Source organism: Phaseolus vulgaris, chromosome 7 (assembly GCF_000499845.2).
Source record: "Phaseolus vulgaris cultivar G19833 chromosome 7, P. vulgaris v2.0, whole genome shotgun sequence".
NCBI classification, from domain to species: domain Eukaryota; kingdom Viridiplantae; phylum Streptophyta; class Magnoliopsida; order Fabales; family Fabaceae; genus Phaseolus; species Phaseolus vulgaris.
Genome location: NC_023753.2, coordinates 4,841,907 through 4,853,247, shown reverse-complemented (window position 1 = coordinate 4,853,247; position 11,341 = coordinate 4,841,907). Strand labels below are relative to the sequence as shown.

Genomic DNA, 11,341 nt, shown 5'->3' with positions numbered 1-11,341 from the left:
GAAAGTTGAATCATCAATATACACTTAAATACCAATAAGTCTTTCATTGATAAAACTTTTCTGAGAGATGCACTTTTATATTATATTGCAACTCTTTTCTGATGTGACAAATCAGACTATATTGCAACCACAGAGCATATTATGAATTTTCATCGACACTATACTAGTGTGCATAACAATGGAATAATATCAACAAGCTATTCACTTTGATACTACTAATTGGGTACCATAGTAACATAATAATATCTTAGCCAAAAGATAAGAAAATAGGAATATTAGCACAATACTTTTACACCAAAAACCAGCATTTAATAAGGGAAAAACCATGGGTCGTGCAAGAATAGATAAGTATTGTCACTAAATGGAAGAAAAACTACAACCCCTATTTTAATACAAAGTACATACAGTATACTCTCTCTCATAATAGAATAATCTTGCTTCTAGCTCCCTCAAATGAGGAGTTACAATATAGGGATGCATCAAGTCCATGGAATGACTTGCTATTTATGGTAAAGGGATGAAAATGGTTATTAAATATGCATGGCAAAAATTTGTCTACTTCCCAACCAACTAAGTAGCATAGAATTGCGTAGATGTAAAAAAATTTCAACCATCTATATGCTTTACTTTTATGCCAAAAGTTTGGGTTACGTGGTTTCACAGATTTAGTCATCTATGTAGTTAATCTTATTTAGCACTATCAGACTCTATTATGAAGTAGATATATTGAATTATTGGTTCGTTATGTAATGCATATATGTCATTAATAGATTTTTTATGTTAGGAAAACTCTTGGGAGTCTACTAAAGTTCGAGAGTTTATTTAGACTTTCAAGTTTGATAGTAAAATTTAACTTGTATAGTGGTCATTTTCATTGCTATTATTTTAGATGTTGAATGCACTCATTCCTCATGATCAGATGAGTTTAAGAAACATAGATTATATTCCACAAAAAAGTGGCATTCTAAATAATTTCAGATGTCTGCTGCGTAAGTAACCTATTTTCCTTTATTTTCTTCTGAAGTAATGTTTATTTGAGAATCGCAATCTATATCACAAGGATCACTGACTTCGCCATCTAAATCCACCACTTGAAATCAGGATTCAAAAGTAAGGCTCTCAGCTTCCCGTCTGACTGATTCAAACAGCACAGTGGACAGGTACCTCTCACCAAAGCTTGGGAAAATAACCTGTACCATATCAAAACGAAACTGTCCACTAAGTGAAACTTCTAAAATAATGCTCATGACTCGTAATCTCAGTTGTCATCAATCAAAACTAAACAAACAAGATAATATATTGACAAAAACATGGGACTCTGTTGCAAGTTCTTAACAGACATTTGTACAGAAAAAGATCAACTTACAACAATAAGTTTTCCAGCATTTTCTGATCTTTTTGCTATCTTAATGGCAGCTGCAGCTGCAGCTCCAGATGATATTCCAACCTACAGTAATATTTGAAGTATAGGCTATTATAGAATAAATTTGTAACATAAGCGTATGGTTTTCCAAAATCAGAAAAAAGACGAAATAGATAACTACTATTAGAGGAATAGGCTCAATTATGGCTGTTATAGAGGTTTAGAACTTACAAATAGGCCCTCTTTAAGTGCAAGAAGCTTTGCAGTTTCTATTGCTTCATCACTTGATATCTGCCAAATCATACATCCATTATTTAACAAATCTTAAACTGTTACTAATGTCCAAAATAATCGCAAAATAATGACAATTATTATCTTTCGAATAATTAATTACGTTGACAAATAGAGTTAACGTGATGCAAAGGTGTCATTCAAGTTTTTCCCAACTAAGGACTTGTGCAGGGAAGGAGAGAACGATTATAATTTGTAGGACAATTGTATAGCAGAAAATATATCTCAATGCGCACCATAACTTACTTACTACCTTTATTTGTTACCCAAAAAATAATAAACAATATGCTCCTAAACCAAAGTTGTCTTATTCAGTTGCAAAAATTGGCCGTGCTCAAACCAAAGTGCGCACAATGCATCAATATCAGCAAATTGGTATTAAAACAAGAAACACCCAGTATGACACCCATATATTAAGAACTTTAAGTTATTTATCAATGTTCATTAGAAATAATAAACAAAGGACTTTTCTCATTGTTTCCCAAAACTGCACATTGCATTGCCAAACAACTTCAGAATATGGTTATAATATTTCGTTATGTATTATTACGTTAAGCCTTGAAAAATACAATGCTATTAAAAAAGTATTAAAAGCTTACTTGAACTACTTCATCTAAAAGACTAACTTCCAATACTCCAGGGACAAAGCCAGCACCAATCCCTTGAATCTTGTGTGGACCTAGATGTTCACAATGGCAATATGCTTATCAGAAACAGCTTAAAGAGCATGTTGTTATCTGAACTCATTTTATTATAAAGAAAAACCATTCAGCGTGTAAATAGGTAACTACTAGAGGGAAAACAATCGGGAAAACATATAGGAACAGACTTATAATTTAGAGATATAACTTTCAGAGAATGAAAATATTAAATTTCTTTAAGGAAAGCATGTGATAGTCCAAGTGCTGCAGAGTGGAATAACATATTTAAGAATCAATGTTTTTATTTAGGGGTTATTCTATTTTTTCTAAGAAATTTTAGAATTTCCTCCTATGAGTTTTTTTCATTAATTTTACTTGTAATATTTTATGCTCAATGAAAATATTATCATAAGAATTTCCATTTTGATGTATTTACTATTTCATGTTACATGAAATTAATATTTAAAATTGTGATGTTATAGTTAATCATGATTTACGTAGGTTTTTTATTATCTTGGGGTTTACAAGTACCCTATAGTTATTCACAATGGAGCAAAGAATGTGTTATAACTCACCAGGTTTTCCTCCAGAGAGCACTGGACTTTCAACTGGTTCCACACCATATACCTTCATAAAAATAAAATGAGTACATAAATAAATAAAAACAATGACAGAGACGACCGCTTCAGCTGTAAACCATAACCAAATATATCTCTCAATTGTCAGGAAAAATTACATGCACAGTTTTCTTAAATTATATTTAAACATATACAAATTTTAAAAAAGTAACCTTTATATTAGGATTCTGCTCTTTAAGAAATTTTCCTACACCCGTTATGGTGCCACCAGTACCTATACCACTAACAAGTGCATCAACTTTCCCTCCTGAGCCTTCCCATATCTCTGGACCTGTAGTTTCATAATGTACCTACAAATACAATGATCACAGAAATGTGTCACCTAAGTTGTCAAGCATCCACTGCTACAGTTACAGAACAAATTTGTACATTACCTTAGGATTGGCAGGGTTTTCAAATTGCTGGAGTATATAGGCATTGGGAGTCTTAGCTAATATCTCTTCAGCTTTCTGAACTGACCCTATTATTCCTTTTGCAGGATCTGTCAGAACCAACTCAGCTCCAAAAGACAGAAGAATGATTCTTCTTTCAAGACTCATTGTAGCGGGCATTGTAATTATAAGCTTGTAACCCTTGGCTGCTGCCAGGAATGCTAATCCAATGCCAGTATTGCCACTCGTTGGCTCAATGAGGACACTCTTCAGTAAAATAAGATAACACACATGCAACACAAATGATACTTGTGAACTCAGGGTTACACCAAATTAATACAAACTATTTTATTTTATTTTCTCTCTTCCACTTCCTAGTTTTTTTACACAGAAGTTGTAGCAGAAACTAACCTAACGCCTACCAGTGCTTCATACACCTTACTTCAAATAACTGCCATGTGGTTTAGTGAAGTTCATTTTGTAAGTTGAATATGAGAAAACTTGTATGTACTTTTTATTTCAATCAGGGAAACGTACCCACATCTACTATTCATCATGGGATCGCTTTCATACACAAACATAAATATCATAAAAGAAATCAAGAAAACAGAATACACTAAAAAAATAGAGCTCTTTTTGAGGGAAAATTATAGAGGCAAATAAGAAATCTCTTTCTCCTCCTTCTCTTAGCCAATGAGACATTTAGACTATGTAGCACTGACACGGACACTCGGATACTGATACGACACGGACACAGAAATATGTAAAATACGGGAACACAGATCTATATATTATATAATTATGAATTATATAAATTGACAATAAAGATTTACATGCACAAGTATGTTCCAGATTATTTTTTTTTAGCAAAAAAATGTTTTTCATGACTGGTTTACAAGGATTTGTTTCTTATTTTTATAATCATAATAACAATTTATACAATAAAGTTTGAATTTTTAGAAAATTAATATATTTTTACTTTTTAAAATTGTGTTAGAACCGTACTAGAATTGTCAGAAATCTAACAAATACTTTTTTAATTGGACACTTCACGGATACGTGTCCTACAGGTGTCATACATACGACTGTCGTGTTCAATATTATCGGACACCGATACGCTATTTAAGAGGAGTGTCCAAGCTTCATAACATTTAGACTTCATCAATTAGACACGATAAGTTATTTGTGACTTGGCAATAAAAGCAGCTTCACTATTGATGCCCAATTCTATGCAATTTCTTTGTACTAACCTGTCCTGGAGTGATAAATCCTTTTTCCTCCGCATCAGCAATCATACTTAACGCAATCCTAAATTTACAGTGTATATCATAGGAACAAAATCACAAAGTGATTCCAAAACATCTGAAAGCAAGAACCAAAACTCAATTGATTGTAGCAAGGTGAAAGAAACCAAACCATTACCTGTCTTTTACACTTGAGCATGGCTCCATCAATTCCAGTTTGGCAGCAACCCGGGCAACAGAACCGTCCGCGATTTTATTCAGGTATACTAATGGAGTTTTACCAATCAACTTCATGAAATAAAACAACAGATATCAGTGTCTATACTATAACAAACACCAAAACAGGGGAACAACACTTTAAAAAAATACATTAAAAATAAGATCAAAGAGCAGAAACTCACTTCTGTGACATCTTTGGCAATTCCAGACTTTTCAACTGCCATGATATCAGCTCTCTACAATGATGGAAAAAAAAAAAACATTAGCATGCTGATGTGCCTTAACCCACAAAACGACCAACTTTGTGTTGTCTATCAATGGAATATGAACTATTTCTGAATTATGAATTCACCAAGTTTCCAATTCTCTTTGGCAATTAGCCTTAAACACACGACCACTTCAAACTCAATCAGGGTCAACAAGAACAACAAAAATCTCAACCTTTCTCATGAAACATCTATACCCAAATCGGATAAATATATAACTTCGGTTACAAAATTATCTAAATTGAGTGAGCCTGGTTTCACTAAAAAATGAAAAAAAGGGTACAATTCCTTGATACACTTTGCAAGAACTAAATTGAACATGACTGGTATAGATAAATTAAATTCCTGAGTGGTGTTGCGAATGTGATGAAGAGAAATCCTGGTTCAGATGCCTAATTGGAAATTAAGCCTAATTGAGTGGAGAGATCAAAGAGTGAGTCACCTTTGGAAATGACAATTGCACAAGTCTTGCGTGTGACCTGACTATTAAATCTTGTCTATATTAAATAGAGATATTATTCTCTTTTGTTTTGAAAATTCTTCAAAAATCATTGGTGGAAGTTAAAAATTTTTGAACATTGCCATCTTCTCGTCCACATAAGTTTCAAAAGATGACATTTATTTCTTAAGCATATCATATTCGAACAAATGTGGCTGTGATGCATGCAAAAATAGATTGTAGCATTGGAATGGATAGAAAGGGCATTTTCCGTTTTTATTTTATTTGTGAATTATGATTCTAAACGGTATTTTCACACTGAATTTAGAACAAAGAAGAAGGAAAATACATTAGCGTATTTTGGACGTTATTCATAATACTATCTTTCTAATTTAAATGCATATACTCACTTTCTTTCTATACTATTTTTTTTTTCTTATTTTGTTTGTACTATAGAACATAACGTAGCGTACTATAGAACATAGCGTAGCATACAGTTAAACACTAACACATCACTGAAGATGATTCGTTTATTGAGTTAGTTTAACACTAGTTTGCTGAAGGTTATAACTATAAAAAGATAAAGTTATTTATATGTATAATTCAATTTTATAAAAAAAATTATTTTGTAAATGTTTCAAAAATTAAATTTTATCCAAATATATCTTTCTAATATTTTACGATAATTATTTACAGTTGAATTTGCACTACTTTTTTAATAATTTTCTTTTCAATGTATGTAAGGCAACAATGAGTTGAAAGTTCAATGAGAAAAGGGTGATGATGAAAACAAAAAAATTTATTAGTTGTCTCAATATATTCATTTACTGATTTTCTTTCTCAATCAACATTTTGTTTTTAAATATGTGTACAGAAAACACTTTTGTTTTTACTTATGGTTGATCACGACAAGTATGTCTTTTTATTAAAACAATCAATTGAGTTACCAGTTTTATTATGAACTTTGATTTTATATAATCTACTATTTAATTTATTAAATTTCATGAAACATTGTATACAATCACAACAATCTTATATAGAATATTTTTAATTACATAAAAATGTATAATTATATCAGCTAAGGTAATTTTGATTATTATGTTTATTAAGTTGACTTCCTTGCTTTCCTTGTACAATGGTATAGATATTAATATTATATTATAAGTTATAGTTACGTAAAATTAATTAATTAAACCAATTAGAGTATCAATCGATCTCATATTTTTCTTTGATTGATTAGGGTATGTTGTAAATTGTATCGAAGGAAGAGACTGAAATGTTTACCTACCATATACTTTTTTTTATAAAGAGATAACAAAAATGTCATTCCTATAATATTAAAACCTTAAAATAGCAATATAATAAAGATTATATACAAATAACAATTATAGTTGATTAGTAAACATAAAAATAGTAAATACGATGATAAGGAAAATAAATAGTTTATAAAAATCACAATTATCAACTTCTTTTCAAGATTACCTATATTAAAGTAACTGGTTTACATATTTTTTGTAATGATATTAAATTTTACTCAATTAAACAAACTCAACTTTTAATAATTAAATTTAGGTTCTTTTAATTATTATTGGACCCTCGGTTTACTAAACTTACTATCATGATTCAAACTTATAGTACAATTTTAATGATTTTATTTTAAAAAATAACATTCTCCAAACATATTGTTTCTTGAAAATATGTTTACTAAGCTTAGGTTTTTAATAAAATTATTCTTAAAGGAAAAGTAGCTAACCTTTTTTTTAGTTGATATTTTTTTATGCTATAAAAATATCACCTTGTTCTTATTAAATTATTTAAGATGGTAAATAAATGAAAGTTTTGGATATATATATATATATATATATATATATATTATAAAAGCTGATAGTAATCTTAAGAAACAAGGATGTGAACTTTTTTAAACTCAGCTTATTTCTATTGAATTTTATGATATATTAAAAGGGATATTGAAATTTTGAACAATATAAAATCTGAAGCAAAGCAAAGCATATGTAGAAATATGCAATTTGGATTTATTCCCATCATTGGTTTTTCCAATTGTGGTTGAGATTCAAGGTATGACTTTAATCAAAACACACTAGGTTGCGTAGACACAACAAACTTTGACCAAAATATGAAGGCAGTTTCTTCCTGCAAAGAATATTGTGCAAAGATAAACCAAAGAATATTTTGCAAAGATAAAATGGTCCCTATATATAAAAATTGTATATTTATTCCTTTTCATTATTGTATATTTATTCTTTTTCATTCTGGATTGTGAAATCTGACAAATTTTTCAACAAATTTACAAATTTTTGGACTGAGGTTCCTGTAAAATTTCGGATTGACACGTCTGATAACTTTATGGATTAGTGCTTCTTGTAACCTTTTGGATTGGTGCTTCCGATAGTACATGAATGACAGTGTTAATCAAAATAAAAAATACAAAACATCCATAATTAAAAAAATCATTCTAGATCCGTCAATCCGTAATTCAAAATATACATTCCAGATTCATAATTGAAAAAAATCATTCCTAATTCACCAATCCGTAATAGAAATTAGGCTTCTGGATCCAACAATTCAGAAATCAACGATCCAACAATTCAGAAATCAACGATTTATGTAAACTTTGCTTTCAGAACATCCTTCATCCAAAAAATAACATGATTCACTTCCATATTCCAATTTCAAATAAAAGATGAAGGTAAGTTAATTTATAAAATTGTGAGGGTAAAAGAAAAAAAAATGTAAAATTACAATAACAAACCGAAAAATATGAATAATGAGCGTCATTTCATGTTAAATTAAACCACTTAACTTTTTCAAATATAAGAATATATGTTTCTGTTTCTGACAATTTTATGTAAACTATTTTTATATTTTAAAAATATAAAAATTTAGTCATTTTTAAAAATCCATTTTTTTAAAGTTGAGAAAGATTAAATCTACGTCTTTTTTAAGTTTAAAGACAAAAAATTATAAAAATCTTGCCACCTTTATCGATTTATAAAGATTAAAAACACAACTATTTTTTTTTTCACCAATATAAGAAATGATGGACTGAAATTCTTTTTTCAAGGAAAAAATTCACTTAACAATCATAATAATACATATTCAAGTAATAATATTTTAATTAAATTTTTAAATTTATAATTTAAAATTCTAATTTATATTATTAAATTATTAAAATAAATTTGTGTATTATCAGATGGTCAATTCACCTCATAAAATAGTCGAAATTGACCTCAATAACATAATCTATACTTAAAAGAGTCCCTTGATAAAATTGTCTTACAATAATTAAATTGTACTATTTTCAGACCAATATATAATATATTATCAATAATATTCGTGCTAATTAAAATTCATTAATATTCGATTAGAACATTAATTCAATTAAACTCTATAAATAGATTGACAAATAACAAATAAAAGAAAATACATATTTATTATCTTTAAATACCGAAAAACTATCTTTAATATTTGATAATTTTTTGCAGGTATCTCAAGCGGTCACCAAGACCTTATCACGCCAGTTTTTTCAGTCCGAAATTGACATAGAAACCCTATAAGAAAATTTTGTATTGTAAGGATTATTTTTGATTAAAAATAGTAGAAGTGTGAAATTTTTTAGGTGGGTAGCTCCACAAAGAGAATTAGGGTTTTCACGTGAAGAAATAGTCGATGTCCCCCATTAAGGTGCTACAACACTGAGAGAAGATGCTTCATTTATATCCGTCATTCATGTCTCTACAATACCCAATTATCGATCACATGTTCTGTCAACTAAAAAAGGGGCCACTGGTTCAATGGGACTGGATTTGCTTTCTGGGTTTTCCTCGCTTAATCTCTCTACCTTCACATTAGCGTCACCATCAATGTTCTATTGAAAAACAATCTGGATTTTGAAGCTATTATTCCTTGGTCCAGTTTTTCATCTTTCCTTGGAGTGTAAATTACGTGTTCAAGTGAGCCAAAATTGCCCCTTCAACAACACCCTTAGAAGCTAGCTAGGCCAAACTTGGAATATTTAGAAATGGAATGACAGCAATAATGTAAGCATGAATTTTGATGAGTAAATGTCAAAGCAAAATGGTTCATGATATATAAGGACCCCTGGGCTAGTAAAAAGTAGGAACCTTGCCAAGTCTGCGTCTTATTCACAAAAGAAGTGTCATTGATTTTTTACAGCAGATACACATTTCGCTTTTACTTGAGACTTAATCAACGTCTCTGCAAATCACATCTGCACTTATTTTTATCTGTTTTCTTTTCACTCCTCCATTTTTTTTCTTTGAAGAGTATTCATTATTCGAATTCTGAATCATCCTCGGAACTGTACTCAAATTTATAGATATATTGCCACGAATTATCATATAATTTGTCCTAAAATCAAAAGCCGTTTCACCCTAAACATACAAGGAAAATGTTACTTAAGGGACACTAACTTGTGACCTAAAGAACATGTCATGCATGCAACCACATCCCTTCTAGCCAGGCTTGTTTCACACTTTCGCCAAGCTCAAGCATCATCATCCACAAACACAATATCATAACCTTTTGAACGATGATTTTGACATCAGAGAAACAAGGGTACACGAAAGATGAAGGCCTAGGCTACAAAGATAATCGGAAGTTACTATAACGGGAATCGTCGTGAAGGACAAACCAAACTGAGAAATAAGAAAAGTGGAGTTGCAAGCTGTAACTGGACTGTGTAAGCTTGCTTAACATGTGAGAAAAGATTCCCTGCCTCCATGTGGTCTTCTTTTGCAACCACCTATCTTCTGTGTTTCTTCCTACTTTTCTTGGGTTGTTGAGTAGTGTGAATACTTTTTTCCTAGGATTCATAATTGCAATCTCTTTCCTTCATATTTTATTTCAATAACAGAAATTATACAGACTAAATACATACCACAAACTAAATTTTAGTTGGCAATGTTCTCATACTAGTTTCTAAGCCTGGTTTACTCGCATTATTTTCTCTTCATCTTTAATTTTGGGCAAAAGAGAAGTTAATGCTACTCTTACATTATCTTCTCAGCATCTTATAATAAAAATAAGAAAAGTATTTGTCAGCATCAATACTTTCTACATTTAGTAACCAAGAGGATTAATTTAGAATTATTCTTTAGAAGAATGCCAATAAAGGAATGTAATAAGATACCACCGTTGAATGGGTACTAACAAATAGCATAGTTGAGTATTACAAGTGTAAGAAAACTACCCATCAAAGATTCCCTGCCTCCATAGTGGTCATTGCAATAACTGTATGTTTCGAGTGCTTTCTTCCTTCTTTTTATGGATACTCATAAAAGATTCCCTGCCTCCTTAGTGGTCTTTACTACTAACTCACGTTCTGAATGTTTTCTTCCTTTATACGGGTTGTTGCGCTCAGTTTAATTAGGTAAGTAGCGTGAATGCAATGCGAATACTATTCCTACTATTCAGGAACACATAATTGCTATTTGTTTTCTTCATCTTTTATCCCCAACCGATATACTGTTACACCAAACCAAATACACACCCCTGATTTAGCTGCTAGGATTCTCCCAACTTTCCCTCTCGACCAGGGTTACTCGCATTCTCTTTTCTCATCATCTTAGGTTTTGGGAAAGAAAAAGGTAATTGCTATTCTTCCTAATTATTCTCTAGTTAATCTTCCTAACATTCTATAGAAAAATATATTACATAAAAAAAACATGTTTAACATCTTAAAAACATTAATACTTCATGCATTTAATAAATAAAGGGTTAACACTTGGCAAAAGATTTAGAACTTTTCTTTGGAAGAATGCAGTACTAACAAACACCATAGTCCGGTAGTGCGAATGCAGAACCGCTCATCAATGTAAAAACATTCATC

At 30.5% G+C, this 11,341-nt stretch overlaps 1 protein-coding gene across 2 annotated transcripts; it reads right to left on the bottom strand.

The window, feature by feature from the left end:
- Window positions 1-920: 920 nt before the first annotated feature.
- LOC137829940 (cysteine synthase-like) lies at window positions 921-5,724 on the bottom strand. 2 transcript variants are annotated; one of them, XM_068636973.1, is made up of 11 exons: window positions 5,476-5,724; window positions 4,950-5,003; window positions 4,727-4,836; window positions 4,555-4,612; window positions 3,308-3,571; window positions 3,086-3,223; window positions 2,871-2,922; window positions 2,254-2,333; window positions 1,595-1,654; window positions 1,367-1,447; window positions 921-1,190 (listed from the first exon to the last, which is right to left on the bottom strand). In XM_068636973.1, exons 2-11 carry the CDS (start codon window positions 4,989-4,991, stop codon window positions 1,098-1,100), a joined length of 978 nt encoding a protein of 325 aa, XP_068493074.1. In that variant the 5' UTR covers window positions 4,992-5,003; window positions 5,476-5,724; the 3' UTR covers window positions 921-1,097. The 2 variants fall into 2 exon arrangements, with proteins under 2 accessions (XP_068493074.1, XP_068493075.1); XM_068636974.1 differs by having other exon boundaries at window positions 5,120-5,503.
- Between the last annotated feature and the right edge of the window lie 5,617 nt (window positions 5,725-11,341).